Genomic DNA, 16,681 nt, shown 5'->3' with positions numbered 1-16,681 from the left:
CTGAACTTTACTTTAGTTCAACTTTTAACCCTGAATTCTAAAAACGGTTCAGAATCACCCCTTACATTGTCTTAAGCCGGGTTTTCTTGTCACGTAATGTATTGTATTAGTAAAATAGTGCGTACATGTATTCTATGTCTATAACTCTTCATCTTCAAATCTATGCTTCATCTTCAACTCTTCACCCGCTGGAATAAAATGTCTCCCCCCCGGCTCGCTGCGCTGCGTGGTGGTTGCCCCATGCCGGCGGAATGCTGGGCCGACGTGTGATGTGTAGAGAGCAGACGCCGGGTGTGTTATTGTCCGATGGAGGCACCCCTCTGTGGTCGCCATGGTCTCGTTCCAGGGAGGAAGACGATCATGAGGAGGCATGAGGTGATCATGTGATATGGAGAGAGAGAGAGAGGAAGTACATGCACCGTGTATGTTGTATGTTGATGAGTTGGCACAATATATATGGAGAAAAACTGGTTCAAAATTTGTCAAAAAGGGTAGAAGGTTCAATTCCGAAGGTTGAAGATTGAACCAAATTAAAATTAAGGGTTATAATCTGAACTTTGAGACGAGTTTAGGGGGGTAAATTGAACTTCTCTCATGATCTCGATGATGATACAGAATCACAAATTCTCAAACTACTAGATTCATTACATGTTTGATACTCTACTGCAAACCTTTCATGTCAGCCATGTCAGCGGCCGTAGGCGCGTGTCTGGAGCCCGAACCCGAAGGGGAACAACGGATCGTACCGCGCGTCGCCGACGTTCATCGGCAGCTGCTCGACCGATCGGAACCACGTGCGCGCCAGCTTCCCGGTGAAGCCGTAGTCGCCGAACAGCACGTCGCTGACGCCCTGCCCCTCCGTCCCCGGCAGCCACGCCGCCACCAGCGCGTCGATCGCGCCCATGTACGGCTCCACCACCAGAGGCCTGCCGGAGACCAGCACCACGGCGCACCGGACGCTGCCGCACACGTCCCGGATCACGCTCGGCCCGGGCGCCGGGATGGTCAGGTTGTGGTTGTCGCCGAATGACTGGGCGTAGGGCGGCTCGCCGACGACCACGACGGCGTAGTCGAAGCGGGCCTCGTTCTGCCGCATGAAGCCGGCGTCGGCGTTCTCGGTGTAGACCACCTCCGTGCCGTGCCCCACGGCGCGCTTGATGCCTTCGAGGATCGTAGTCCCTGCGTGCGTTCACATTATTAGTAAGATTCAGATGAGCGTACGGTGCCAGTTTCGATCTTGATCCTTACCGGTGGTGAGGTTGTTGCCGCCGACGCCCTGCCAGGTGATGGTCCAGCCGCCGCACTGGTAGCCGAGGTTGTGGGCGTGGCTGCCGGCGACCAGGATGGTGCCGGCATTCTTGGGCAGCGGCAGGAGCGGTTTCTCGCCGGGCTTGCCGTTCTTGAGCAGGACGAGGGACTTCCTCACGGCCTCCCGCGCCAGGTCGCGGTGCTCCTGTTTACCAAGCTCGCCGGCGAGGCTGTTGTCGGCGTAAGGGTTCTCGAAGAGGCCCATGGTGAACTTGACACGGAGGATCCGACGGACGGCGTCGTCGATCCGGCTCATTGGAATGGTGCCGTTCTTCACCAACGTGCTGAGGTCGTCGATGAACTCTGTGTACGTGTACGGGATCATGATCTGAAAGACGTGATCGGCCGGATGTTAAGTTGTACACTCACAGTAACAGTAGCAGTGGTGAACTTGACACGTGATCAGTACCCACTCACCATGTCAATGCCGGCCATAATCGACAGCTTGACGGACAGCATGTAGTCGGCACCTTTAGGTGTCGTTATCCTCTCAATCCCTCCCCAATCCGAGATCACGAAACCCTGAAGAGATCGAAAGGTTCTTAACATAATCTATGAAATGAAGGAGACTGCAGAATCCAGAGAGAAATCAAGAGAGAGAGACCCTGAATCTGAGCGTGGTTTTGAGGAAGTCGGTGATGAGGAAACGGTTGGCATGCATCTTGGCGCCGTTCCAGCCGGAGAAGGAGACCATGACGGTGGAGACGCCCTGGGCGACGGCGGTGTAGTAGGGCGGCATGTGGACGCTGAGCAGCTCGTGGAATGTGGCCGCCGTGTCGCCCTCGTTGGCGCCGCCAGCCGTGCCGCCGTCGCCGACGTAGTGCTTCGAGCACGCCGCGACGTTGCGCTTCCCGCCGCCGGCCACGAACGGCGCGCCGCGGCGGCTGCCCGTGGGGATCTCGCCCTGGAGGCCCGAGATGACGGAGGCCATGAGCTGCACCACCTTGGGGTCCTCGCTGAAACTCTCGTAGCACCGGCCCCACCTGGGGTCCCTGCATACCGCCACGCACGGAGCGAACACGTACGGGATCCCCGTCGCCCTCACCTCCACCGCCGTCGCCGCTCCGATCTTCTTCGCTAGCTCCGGGTCCCTGCACCACCAAGTTTTCGTTTTATACTCACACACCTATCGGTAACACAAGCTGCATTGCGGATTTTGAGTCTAGTTAGAGCCAAGGTTTAAAATAGCGTGCTAAATGAAATAGCGTCGGTCTCCTTCAAACGCTATGGACGCTATATCGTGCTAATTGCGTGCTATATTTCAAATAGCGTTTTGAAAAAAATATCAAATATAGTCTAAAAATAAAAGATTTCGCTAAAAAGGTTAGATATTTAGTTCTAAAATAACTAAATCATACATACATAACCACATGCAACAAATAGATCTCTAGTTTTTCAGAAGGCTAACATCAGTATTCCATAAGGCAACAACATATTATAAATTCTTTATTAAGAAACGTGGAAGCAACTTGGCATGAAAAAATAGCGCGCTAACGCTATGAAGTTTTAGCACGATATATCATGCTATTTCACAAATAGCGCCATAGCGGGAAAAGTTGCTAAAATTTAGCGTAAACCCTCCAAATATGCTATTGCGTGATATTAGCGGAGAAATAGCGCGCTATTTTAAACCTTGGTTAGAGCATCTCTAACCATATCTATATAATTGGTCACGCTGGCTAAAATTTCGGTTTTACAACTTTAAATTGCACCTAGCCGAGTATAACTTCTGTCCTCCCACACGCGCTGGCGCTCTCCCCCTCCACCCCGCTACACCACCAGCGATGTCTCTGTTGACCACCAATCATCTTGCACCCTCTGCCGCGCTCCCGCACCACCCAAAGTCGCTCGTTGTCACCGAAGTCGACCGATATCTCCGTTGTCGCTGCCGCATCGATTTCTCTGACTTGGCGCAAAAGGAGCCACAACGAGCTCGATTTTGTGCAAAATAGAGAAGATGGTGGAGAGAGATGCCATTGTTCGGCTACAGAGCTAGCGCCGCAGGAATCGAGAGGGGGATCAGCGAAATCCCAACTTACGTATTTCGGTTGCGAAGAGCTTCGTGTGCAACCGACGACCGAGGTTGGAGTGGCATCTTCGTCCACTGAGCCCCGCCGGTCGCATTCAACCCGCATGCCCACATGCAGCTTCGGCGCTAGCTCTACGACATCGGCTGATGATCTAACCTTCTCTACCCGCCAAGTGTTCAACTATTTTTCTAGGTGGGTTTCTTTTTTTGCTATTTTTCTTGTTTTTGGTTTTGTCAATTAAATTTAACATAGGTAATTGTATAATTTAGATGAAGAGGTTGGCGGAGTTCATCTTCGATGACTCTTGGTCAGAGGAGGAGGAAGAATAAGACGACGGTGATTTCCAGATGGCCGATTTCCAGATGGCCATGTTTGTGATCTTGAAGACGAGTTTCGCCGGCCGAGAGTAGGATCACAATTCAGCCCTACATCAACCGAGAAGGAGCGAAGAGCCACGCCAAGCTTATGAGAGATTACTTCAACCCTGATGCAACCTATGCGGAAAGGTATTTTTTCTCTCGCGCTTTCGGATGCATAGGAGTCTCTTCCTCACTATTGCAAAAGCCGTGGAGAAGTATGATGATTTGTTTAAGTTGAGGAGGACTGTACCAAGGAAGATCAGTGCAACCCCACTGAAAGTGTACCATTGTTATTCGGGTGCTTGCCTATGGGTGTTCGAATGCGAAGCTTGTTGGGGGAGAGGCTTCAACTTTCAACTATGAAGTCAATGACCATCAATACATGATGGGTTACTATCTTGTAGATGACATCTATACTCCATGGGGTCACCTTTGTGAAGACAATCCCTCGTCCTAAGACCGAGACACATAAGGCATCTCACTTCACCATAATGCAAGAGTTCACAAGAAAGGACATGGAGAGGGCTTTCGGTGTGCTTCGAAAGAGGTTTGCCATTGTTCGTTTCTCTGCTAAGTATTGAAAACATATGAAAAATAATGATATGTTGTATCATCTTGCATAACATAACCATTGAAGAAGAGAGCGACATGGGAGAACAGAACTCTTGGTACATCTCCAATGGAGATTCTGTTAACCCAGAACACGATGCAAACATGGTTGAGCCAGAACACGATGCATACATGGTTAAAGCGCCGAATGCATACTCACTTGCGATCCTTTTGAGAATCACTTACTAATCCACAGCACTTCATAGTTGAGCCTTTACTTCATTTGAACACTCGCGCTATTCAAATTATTTAAACCCTGAAATTTGTTTGGTGTTAAATAAATTGGTTTGTAAAATTAAATTTTATTCTTTCATACTCATTCTATTTTACTTATTAGATAGGTTTGCATGCGTTTGGCTTTGAATAGTTTGATTTGAAAAAAATATGGAGTTAAGAGGATCAGTTAGAAACCATTTTCTTTAGAGGAGTAAATATACTCCTCTATAGGATACTCGGCCGGATAGGGGCTAAAATATAAAGGATCCACTAGAGGTGCCCTTAATGGTATTTCTAGATTTTTTAGAGTCTGAGGACCATATCCGGGATGGGTTATTCATAGGTGCATCATGATCCGCGTTAGCCTTTTTTTCCTCTCAATTAAATTCTCCTCTTTAATACAATCTTTGAATTTGATTGTTTGCAGACCATTTGAGATATAATTTGGAGAAAATAGTTTAGGATTTTTCTAACATTAAAATATTAAATAGATACTGTATTTATAGAATTTGTTTTGATTTTTAAAGAAAAAATTATATTGCACAAAAAATCTGAACTATTTTTGCACAAGTTCTATTGTTTGAGAGATATTAAAAAAAACTCAAAAGTTGTGGGGTGTAGGTGTCATGGGGTTCAATCAGAACTTTTCCATATAGAAACAAGATTTCTTTCTCTCAAAAAAATACCTCCGATCCTTTTTAATTGATTCAAATTTAGTACAAAGGTATACTAAATCTGAGTCAACTAAAAGAGACCGGAGGGAGTATATTACTATTTTCGTTATAGAATCTCGTAAATGTTTTACCTCTAAAATGTAAATTTAGGTGTTCAACGGTAATTTGTAATCCTCACAGGGCAGAACGATTAGAACTAATCGTTCACTTGAAGGAGTAAACGTGTTCCCATTGGACTTATCTTTTGAGTTAAAAACGGTTAGAATAATCGTCGAATCCATGAACGATATGTAACATATGTTCACGTGGTGGAGGGTTCACGGCTTTGCTTTGGACGTGCGACCATCTCCCGGTGGCTGAGGTTCGGAGGCAGTGCGGCTCGACGGCTGTCAGCCTAGGCAACCCCGTTTTCTGAACTGTTTTTTTTTTTTTGACATGGTTTTCTGAACTGTTGATTATTACTTTGCTTAGGCAAAGAATGCACCAGTACGTGCATGTAGCAAGCCCAGGTCAAGATAAACTGCATGCAGCACGTGATAAGCTGCAGCGTGTCAGGATAGTGTTCAGGATAGTTGATCGCTGACGATCAAGGTCAAGTCCGCGGTTTTCACACCATTGCTGCTAGCTGAGCATCTCGCGTCTCCAAAACATTCCCTAAACCGCACCGGATCGAGCATTTAGAGGACGTGTTTTGTTCGTGCCGCGTTTGGGGATGTCGCTCCCCAGTCGCGTTTTCCAAACAAAATTTTGAAAATTTTAAACTTATGTGAGATTCGATTAAATTCATCCAAACTTGCATATATTACATAGATTCGAACTAGATTCGACTAAATTTAAACTAAACCTAATTTAGTAGTACTTGCGGCGGCCGGAGGCGTCGTAGTACTGATGGAAGTTGTACATGTCGTCGGTGACGACCTCCTGCTTGACGCGCTCGTCGGGCTCGTCGACGGGCTCGTCCTTCACCAGGCCGCTTGGCCCTGCCTCGCCGTCGTCGGTGAGGTCCACGAGCGGCTTGCCAGAGTCGCGGATGGACATGGCGATCGCTGTCTCGACGTCGCCCCTCCAGGCGTCCTTGTCATTGAGCGATGCCAAGAACGCCGCTCGCAGCCCTGGGCAGTCCTCGGGGTCATCGCTGCTGGCGATGAGGCGCTGCTGCCACTCTTACTCCACGAGCAGCGCCTCCTGCGACGCTTCCTCCGGCTCCTCCTTCACCTCCGGTTTCGGGATGAGGAGGCCGCTGCCGCGCCTCTCTTGCCGCCGGCGGCTGCCGCCGCGTCTCGGATTGACGGGCGTCGCCGGCTCCTCCTTCACGCGATTAGGGACGGTGTAGGGCGCCGAGCGGTACGACGAGGACGGCGTCGATCGGGCCGGTCCTGAGGAAGAAGAGTTCGAAGAGGACGAGTACGTAGTCCTCCTCGGCTGTCATTGCGCTGCGGGAGACGGTGGCGGTGAGGGAGGCGCCTCCAACCTTGGAGCACCATTGCGGATGCCGCGGATGACGTTCTCGAGGGTGCGCCCCGGAACGCCCCAGAACAGGGTGCGCCCGTCCCTGTTCCAGCTGTTCGGCCCGCCGATGAGGTCGGTGGTGTTGCGCTTCTCCACGTCGTACTTGGCCTTGAAGTACGTGGCCCACCAGTCGTTGTTGTTCTTGGCCGCCCAGGTCGGATCCGCCCACTCCACGGCGCTGAGTTCAGCCCGTCGGGCCCCGATGTTGTCCTTCCAGCGCTCCGCGCCCGGCGTCGGCGGCGGCGGGATGCCAATGCCGTTCATGGCCATCTTCCAACCGCCTCTGCTTGGCAGGCGCATGTCCGGCGGGACAGGATATCCCTCGTGGTACAACGCCCACGCCTCCTTCACAGTTAGATTGTCGCGGCCGAAGTTGTTCGCCGCGGCGATCTTGCAGGAGGACGAGGACGACATTGCTTGGAGCGGCGAGGAGAAGGTTTGAGAGCGGTGAGAGATTGGGACGAACCGCAAGGTCTCTTAATGTACAGCGGCGGCAGCGGGTGGTTGCACGCAATAATACCGACGTGGACGGCCACGCGGCCATGCACGATGAGACGCGTCCTGCGTCGCCTGGGAAAATTGGGGCGCCATTAACGTCGCTTGACCAAAGGTAGGCGACGGGGTTTTAGTCTTCCGAGCAGCTCGGGTCGGGTCCGCGTCGCTTCGCCTCGCTTTTCGGTGGTCCGGCGTCCCCGGTGCATCCCCTGTGAGGCGGGGACGGGCTCGGGGTGGCGGACACCGTATCGGACCGCGCCGGACAAAAATCGGCTTTGGAGGATGCGGTTGGAAACATTTTTTTGTCTGGCGCGCCCCAAATCATTTTGAGGGACGGTTTGGGGACGCGACTGGAGATGCTCTGACGCCTCATGGTGGCGCGCACCACTACCAGCGGGAGATAGATGATCGCACGGCAGTCATGCCGACATTTGTCATTTTTATACAGCCCGGATATATAATATTTCGCATTGGTTTTTTACAGAGGTAGAAGTAATCGTTATCTACATTTCAGTTTTTTTCAGATTTTTTTGAAACTTTAAAATGTTGATTTCAAAAGGATTGAAAAACAGACTCTATGGAGTCCGTCCTACAAAACTACAAAAGTACGCACACTACTGAGAGCTACTAGCCTACTACAAGTCAACTACACAATGCACGAGGCATATGGAGATACGTGGGTACCTCGTTTGAAATCTTGGGATAAAATTACCATCGACACTCTCGCTTCCAATTGTTTTTTTTTTTTGCCATCGAGCAGACAAAACTACTTGGAGCAGGTACGTGGGCTTGTCTGTCAAGACTTCAACAATATGCCATTCAATTAGAACTAGTGCATCGATCGATCTCATCGTGTACTGAAAACTCATCCAAGTGAGTTATCCAACCAGGTACCTGGTGCAGCCGAGGCCGACGTTGTGTGGGAAGATGGTGGCCTTGTAGGCGTTGCCATGGCCGTGGACGGCGTCGATGCCGTAGAGCATCGGGATCCCGAGGCGCGTGGAGAGCGCGCCCCTCTGCATCTCGTTCACCATCCCCACCCACGCCTCCGGCGTCGCGTTCGTCGACGGGACGCTGCCGCCGCCGCTCAGCACGCTTCCTGCAGCCAGAGACCGTTCATGGTTAAGTATACGTACGATTCAAGGATGCTGTGCCTTACGCTTCAACTGTTCAACACACCCTGTGAAGAACGTACCTATGAAGTACTCCCGGACGACGCCGGCGGTAGCGTTCTCGCGCTCGATCTGCGACATCTGCCCGATCTTCTCCGCCAGGGTCATCCGCGCCAACAGGTCGCCGATCCGCTTGTTGAGCGGCTGTTTCGGGTTCTTGTACTTGGCGTAGTCCGCCCCCGCCACCGCCATCAAAATGCAACTACTACTCCATGATAAGAGCAGCAAAACGCTCACTCTGCAGCCACCGGAGAACCCCATAGTTCAGGGTTTGGGTGCCGGGTGCTGTGGCGAACTAGCTTATGGACCTGCTGCCAATGCGAGCATTGAAGGTTGTAGCGGTCGACCCTGCCTTCGCTTGCCCATCCGTGCGTATTTATGTGCCAAGTTAAGCGACCAAGCGCTACAGCAGGACAGAGCTTTGGTAACACAGTCTTGTGTTACCACAGGTCCAAAACAGTGTTACAAAGCCATGTAGTAACAGATTTTGAGATGTGTTCCATTAGGCCGTGTTACTAGGTGGTCTACCCAGTCACACATAATAATTGTTACCATATGTTAAAAATTGTGTTACAATTTATGTTGTAGTAACACGCATATTCTGTGTTACTAGATGCGTTGGTAACACATTTCTTTAACTATAGTAACACCGGCAGTGACATATTTTCATAGACGTAGAACATTAATGGTAACATATTTTTGCAACTGTAGTAACATAATTAGTAACATTATTTTTAGCTTCATGGCACGATTAGTAACATAATTGCCACACCTTGTAACACTATGATTTATAGCCTAGTAACACATTTTTTTATCTATGGTAATACCAATAGTAACACTACAATATTATTATTGCAACATAATGAATTTATTTTTTGTTATTATTAATCACAAAATTAGGTACCCAATTTATGGAATATATATTTATTTAATAAAATTAATGCACATGTAAAATCAATTCATTACTTAATATGATGCTTGGCGCCATTACAATGTGAGAGAAATTGAAGCACGCATCATTACAATGTAAGAGAAATTGAAGAATATTACACCGTAGCATTTGCATAAGTTCAATGAAAGAAAATATCATCTCAAATGATATTACTCCATACATTTTTCAATCTATCAATGTAAACTGTAACTATTGCTAAGAAAGATCTCCAAAGTTTATTTGCTTATTGATCCAACCGAGAGAATTCAGCCGCAACTCAATCCTTCTTTCAAATCTGTAAAATAAAATTGGAAATTATAATTGATGATTAAATGTACATGAATAAGATTCTAAAATATTAGAGGGAAAAAAATAACTCACGGAAGCTGAAGGCCAATCGATTAAGAATTCTAAAAAAAAAGCATCAGAAATTGTATTGGAATCAGATGCTTCCTATACTAATTCCTCACTGTCCATAATAGGTTTGTCTATGCACACTAGTGAGAATTGCGCACCCAACTCAATACCACCGACTTAGTTGTAGTATCAGTGCTCCGAATAGTAGCATATGCAACATTCCGCTTGTTTGGATAGGTTTAAGTCTTTAGAACTACTTCGGAATCAACCTATATTATGATCAATCAACGACAAGTATGATATATTTGCTTGAAAGCTATGCCAACTAATACACATGGTTACGGTTAAGGTCTTAAGGAAGACTTTCTTGACATTCATTTCGTTACAAACACACATACATGCACTAGTTTTTTTTTAAAGGCTAGCAAGGCATACACCGATTAACATGCAACATCGCCCTCAAAGAGTACTCGTGTCCAGCTGGCACTACTCGTTGACATGAACAAGGATCAGAAGGAGACTATCTAACTATCATCTACCTCGAAAGTCAAAATAAACACAACATGTTTGTAGCTGCATGCGAAATCCTTAGTGTGTCATGGCTAGGATATCTACTAGACTACACGTTTTATGCTAGTAGACATCACATGTTTAAGTATGTAATATATGCAGGTTCGTAATTATATATTTCTAATAGTACCAGAACACTACTTGCTAATATACAGAATTTCATTGCATGTATTATGGGGTCCTAATTTGGATCATTAATAGTAATAATAAAAGAGAGTCACGCTTAGAAGATTAATGGTAGTAAGCTACCAAGTCAGTATGCAAAGTTCCATTTTAACACGGTAGTAATTACTAACTAAATATCCCCTCAAGAAAATAATAAACGAAGTTGCTTACACAAAAACATCAATTAATTTGCAAATATATTTTCTAATGCTATTTTGGTGATGCTAGGTGTTAAAGGGAAAATCATGTAACTCTAAAAGAAAATAACTCGGCGATTGTAGATATTGTGTGGATATTTACATTGAGTGAAGAAGTATGCGGTTGTATTGAGGGTTTTCGAGGTACTGAGTGTCCGCACTTATTTCTGGTCCCTAATCTTGCAAAAGATTCATCAATTTGATCTCTCATTTTCCTCACCTACAAGAGACAATAATAGTGCATGATATTCATAGCACGGAGCTACGTAAAGCTGCAACTTCCAAAACTCAAAGGCACATAAATATTACATCCGGCACAGAATCAATAAGAGGGTCTTGTGGCGGCGATGAATTTTGTTGAATGAGTAAATGATTGTATTATCATGTTCCACATCCTCGTTCGGTGACACGGAAATGTTAAGCAAGTAATTATTTTATATTCTAGTTAGAAGTGTATGAGTACTTGAAGTGAAAAGGTTAACTAAGAAAAAATAGCTAAGCGAGAACTGTGCAGAAACAACGGCACACAGCAGGATTGTTTCATCAGTTTCTTCCTAGTTTCTCATGCTTGTGTGCGCATGTCACCTAGCCAATGTTCTAGTACTAGTTAAGAACCGGGAGTTTTGTGCACAGTTAACTGTTAGACTCTGCAAGTCTAACACTGACAAAAAGAAGGCCTAAGTGTAAACTGTACATTCATGTATTGCTGATTTATAATCAGTTAAGACCTAGAATGTATAGATATAGTTGACTAATTTTGAAGAAATTGTTGCTAACTGAAAATCTAGGATACAGACATATTGGTTTAGGCACACAAATTTTGGATTCAAGTATAGAATCCATGTAGAGTTGGACTAGCAGAGGGAAAAGTGTAGGTGTAGGTTATCGGGATTGCAACCAGATTGGTTTTTCATCTGGAAACGAAATAACCAGATTGGCGGGGCAAAAGCATTTTACTTTCTTTAACAGATTTATTGATCAAATTTGCAGAATATCAACCTCTAATAAAGTAAGAAAATATGTCAAGGTCCCTAGGGTGAATGTGCGTGTATCTACTATCTTACCAGCAGCACCTCTATCATTTATAATGTCGACAAATTTCAGATGAAATTAAAATAAAGTACATACAATTTTTTTCTAGATGGACAAGAGCATATCTTTTCACTCATCAAATATCCAGTGACAATTAAAATTTCCAATAGACTTGAACTCATAGCATATAAACGAGGGAAGGGGAAAGGAGAATCAACCTAGTTACAAGTTTGCAGGTGACATGGAAATCAATCGGAACGAGGTTGTGGGCGTGTCCTCTGCAATTTGGATCGTAGAACAGAACAATCCTATTAAAAAACATGTGAGTGGATGCTATTCCGGTCTTGGCGATGGAGGGGAACAGATCGAGCCCTCAGGTGCAACCAAGAAGAGGGGAATAGAGTTCCCGGTGCGATTGGGAGGAGGGTGATGTAGTCGGCGTCTCAGAGGTGGATTGAGGCGCGGTGGTGGTGAGCAGGTGCAGGGCGCCGCGCCCCGTCGGTCGGCATCTCGGAGGTGGAGGCGGCACTATGGTGGAGGTCAGTGGGGGCGGCGCGGTGGTTGGTTGTTGGCGGCGGAGGAGGCGATGTGGTGGCCGAGGGCAGTCGGGAGCGATTTAGTTATGCGTAGATGAGTGTTTTTAGGGGGGAGATTGATTTGGCAAAGAGATTAATTAGAGGGTCAATATATATGAGCTGTCAATGGAGGGAAAATTGTATATTAGCGGGGATGACTAAAATTTTCCCGCCGCTGGTTTTCCCTCTGGATCAAAATAAGATTGACAGAGCAAAATGATTAGTTATTTTTTAAAAAAACCATGTACAATTGGTCAAATTAGTTGAATATCCACCTTTAAATATAAATAAAATACATCAATATCCCTATTTAGAGGATGCTTGAGGATAAAACCACGAAGGGAAGCCGGGGGAGGGGTGACGACCAAGTGTGCCTAGAAACTTTGGATTGAATGTAATTATAGTAAAATACAAAGCATTTTTTCTCTGAATTAAGACGAATCTATAGATTAAAACAATATTTAGAATCGTTCGAAGTTTCTCTAACTAGCATGCAAAATAATATGACAACAACCAAGGCAACATGATGGTGGTCAACGTGTTGCTCATAAAAACAGATTCATGACGTACAAATTTCGAGTAAGTGGAGAAACTCTATGTCAAAACAAGATGGTTTATTTTGTTGTTGTTTGTAATTAATTTATCATGCATTTTAGTATTAAAAGTCGTGATGTATTTTCCTAGAACCTGATTGGATGTTGAGGGGCCGACCCTCCTGGTAACTTTTTGGGCGAGTTGTAGTGCCCTCGGAAAACCTTGTGTGTAGGATGTATTTTTTTGCGAAATACAGGCGGTAACGCTTACAAATATGAGCATATAATAACCCCTATGAACGCATGCACACCCTACCCCTATGATCATCTCCGAGAGACCCGAGTCTAAGAAACTTTACCCAACGGGTTCGTAGATTGAAGAAGTCACCACATGCGCGTCGCTATCAATGGGAATGCTGCCTCCCACCGGAGAATATTCCGCATTTATGATACACCAAAGTGTCAAACCTTGGTTTTGAACTCTGCTGGGCTTGGGGTGCCATTGCCCTCCTAACCATCCAACCACATGTTGGTTCGTAGGAAGCAATTTATAAAAGTGAGATTCGCCGCCTCCATCCATCTACAGTTCAAAGGAATTTTTTCTTGAAGTTGCACCAAGGACCCCTATGTGTTTTGGGATGATTAATGACAAGGTATGTCATACGAACAAAAGGGGTACTTGGCGAAGTTGTGGAAAGAACACATTGCAAAAGTCCCAAATATTTCCTCCCGAATTTGTTTCTGCTCGAGGCATAGGTCGGGGAGGCGTTGGACGCGCTGCTACTTGCGGAGTAGATTCGGGGAGGCATTGGTCGGAGATTTTGCTCGAGGAGGTCGAGGAGGCTCCGGTCGAAGCTAGTTTGTAATAGAATAAATATATCCAATACTATTTTGAATTTTTGATGCATGCATATTAAGTGTCCCCGTTTAAAGTTTGACCCCAGGCCACCGAAAACTCACCATAAGCCTTCTAATAGAGCTGTAACACTATAGAAACACATGATTATGTGTTACTTGCACTAAAGCTTGTAACACACTCACACCAACACATATCTCTGTGTTACTATGCCAATGTACTTTGTATCACATTACCTCCGACACATATTTATATGTTACACCGTCGATATCATTGTAACATAACATTAGGCCTTACATAAGTTGTGTTACTATCGGTCGTTGGTACACAAGTTATGTGTTACTTTGATTTCACCCGTAACATATTTTACTATGTGTTACATGATTGTGTTACCAAAGCTCTGTTCTGTTGTAGCAAGGGTCTGTATAGAATTTCAAATACTAGGCTCCAACGACCGCCTTTAGTATTTGATTTGGGGTTTTGTGATGGTGTGTGAAATGTCCATGCCAATAGTTTTCGGAATGCAAACAGAGTACTGCTAGTTCTAGATGATACACCTATTCGGCGTACAACGCCGGATGAGGTGTTTGCAGCCCGCGAGATGACGCGGCAGGCTTTTCATGTGCTCTATTTTCCAGCGCGCGACTATGCGGTAGTTTTTGCAGGAGCTCTAATTTCCACCGCGCGGCAATTAATATCAAAAGATATCAATTGCATCTAATCTCTGCAACAACACAACACCCTAATAGCAGTACGGATGCAGACAGCCAAAAAAAAACTAAGAAATAAAAGTCCCGCCACAGTATCCTAGGTCTAGCAACAACAACACATTCTCCACCAAGACAACACCTGAAATACAGACTCTCCAAAAGCGATGCCTCCAAGGAGGGAACAGTGCACTAGAGTTGTCGTCGCCCGATCAAAGATCTTAGGTTTTCACCCTGAAGATAGTCCTCGCTCTCAAAATAATGCCTCCAACAAGGTCATTGCCAGACACAACCAGTTAAGGCTAGACCTTGGGTTTTCACCCTGAAAGGTAGGACTCTGAACTTCACCTGTGCTGCCGTCCCATTTTCATACCACTGCTGCGAATCCCGAAACACCAAGAAAGTTCCTCAACATCGCAAAGACATGGACCTTCTATAGCTAATCCCCGAATCCCGCCTTCATGATATTCTCTGCTTTGACTTCACCATGGACCAAAAATCACTTGATGTCAACTCAGAGCGAGAGGTTCATGCCACTCCCTCCGAAACCAAGCGGTCGGAATAAAAGCATGGGTGCGCGCGACCGAATACCACCCGAATCCGTGAACTCCGGGTAAAAGATGCACAGTTCCATTCACTATCGAGCCTTCCGGAACTCATCACTCCGGCTAGATGAAGAAACATCGGCATCCAGAATGTCTTCATCTTCGCGAAAGAAGAACCCTAGGACCACCATCATGAAAGCCGGAACGGACGGCACCCACACCGCCGCCATGACTGGGAACCACGGTCCATCTTCCTCCTCCAACTCTGCCGGTGGAGGTCGGCAGCCGTCAGGATAGCACCTACGCACGCCCACGACGCGGAGATGGCCGGTTGCTGCCCGCCAGGATAGCCCGGCCGAGCCTCATTGCTGCCGCCGCTTGACCATGTACCTTGCCACCCGCCACACCACCGTGTCCCCCGCCATGATCCAGCTGATGTAGCTGAAGGCCACCACAACCAGACCCGCCGTCCACCGTCGCCGCCCCTGAAGGACCCCGCCTCCGCGCGAAGGGGAATCCATGGGCGCGCCACCACCGCCCTGCCTTTGGCAGCCGGGCGCGGCCGCCACCGCCAACCCCGACGGCGTCAGCGGCCGGGAAGAGGAAGATCAGCTGCCCTTTCTTGGGTTTGGGTCGTCGCCCGGAGCCGCCTCGCGCGAGACGAACCGGGGCGAATATCAGGTGGGGAGGGAGGAGAGGGGGATGGAGGGGACGGTGGTGGAGGGTGAAGGGGCGACGCCGCAGGGAGGGGTTGGGTGGGGATGGAGGCGTCGGCTGGGTGCGGAGGGAGGCGGCGGCTGGGTGAGGTTCCTATCTATATACCTAATAATAAAGCAAAAAAGGTTTCCACCGTCCATTTTTTATTACCCCTTTTTTTATGGAATTTACAGACTCTACCACCGCAAAAATCAAACAACTGTTTGTGTCGTCGGCAACAAAAAGTAAAAAGATCGACTGCGTCGCCCCTTGGTGCTCCTTCCTTCACTGCGCCGACCAGATTTCGTCCCCGACCAGTCGATCACACCACCCTTGCCCCCTTCGTCCATCGTGCCGGCCCTAGCTCCACGCCGCTCAAGGTCACTGCCTGCTTCCCTGCTCCACGCCGCGCGTCGTTTGTCTACTCGAAAAATGCGCCACGACCAGTGAGATCCCAGTGTCGAGATCTAGCTAGAATCCAGGCCCCCGCTGCTGCTGGCCGGTGTGAAAGCGCTGGCCTGGGCGGAGGAGTCGTGGGATACCGGCCACACCATCTGTTGAACGTGCAGGCGCTCCGGCCCGAGTTAGGCTGGGGAGGGAGGAGGGTGCAATCGCGGCGGCGCTCGCATACGGCATCGAAGTAAACAAAGCAGCTAGCATCTGGGTCATGCGAGACATCTCACCTTGCATCGCGACCAGAGCGGCCGAGGTGTCGGCGGAGGCTTGCTCGTGCCTGTAGACGCGGCGGTGGATGGCGCGGACCTCACGCGGAAGCCGGGCCATGCGTTGTTCATCCTCGGGATCATCTTCCTCCGTCGTGGCGACGCGGCCTTCGCCACGGGTGCGGCGCTCGCGTGAGACGGATCGGGATCTGGTGTCCGCCGGCATGGTGGCGGAAGATGGGGTAGGAGGGTGGGTAGTTTGATGGAGCGGTGAAAGGGAGGGAGGGATTCGTCTCGCTACGATACCACCTTGTCAGGACCCGGAGGTCAAGACTTGGCCATGGCCGGAGAAGGGGAAGAAGGTGGAGCTCCGGTGGCTCAGATCTACACAACTAAGTAAAGGTAAAGTGCAAAGCTGAAGGATAAATTAGGGTTTTCATTATGCGTGCCTCCCATCCTCCCTCTCCTACTCTTTTTATATCC

The 16,681-nt window shown here is 47.8% G+C and overlaps 1 protein-coding gene across 1 annotated transcript; it reads right to left on the bottom strand.

Annotated features, from left to right (window-relative positions):
- Window positions 1-688: 688 nt before the first annotated feature.
- On the bottom strand, window positions 689-8,633 carry LOC124663811 (beta-glucosidase BoGH3B-like). The gene is made up of 6 exons (XM_047201468.1): window positions 8,396-8,633; window positions 8,095-8,299; window positions 1,913-2,399; window positions 1,726-1,830; window positions 1,249-1,636; window positions 689-1,179 (listed from the first exon to the last, which is right to left on the bottom strand). Exons 1-6 carry the CDS (start codon window positions 8,631-8,633, stop codon window positions 689-691), a joined length of 1,914 nt encoding a protein of 637 aa, XP_047057424.1.
- Between the last annotated feature and the right edge of the window lie 8,048 nt (window positions 8,634-16,681).

The sequence above is a fragment of the Lolium rigidum genome, chromosome 6 (genome assembly GCF_022539505.1).
Source record: "Lolium rigidum isolate FL_2022 chromosome 6, APGP_CSIRO_Lrig_0.1, whole genome shotgun sequence".
NCBI classification, from domain to species: Eukaryota; Viridiplantae; Streptophyta; class Magnoliopsida; order Poales; family Poaceae; genus Lolium; species Lolium rigidum.
Note: the sequence above shows the minus strand (reverse complement) of the source record. Positions and strands in the feature narration are given on the sequence as shown.

Excerpts from the sequence above, each read along its gene's own strand:
- LOC124663811 (XM_047201468.1), bottom strand. The coding sequence starts at position 8,633 with ATGGGGTTCTCCGGTGGCTGCAGAGTGAGCGTTTTGCTGCTCTTATCA. Across the intron at positions 2,400-8,094 it reads GTCGGCCTCGGCTGCACCAG|GGACCCGGAGCTAGCGAAGA; the intron begins GTACCTGGTTGG and ends TTGGTGGTGCAG. Across the intron at positions 1,637-1,725 it reads TTATGGCCGGCATTGACATG|ATCATGATCCCGTACACGTA; the intron begins GTGAGTGGGTAC and ends CACGTCTTTCAG.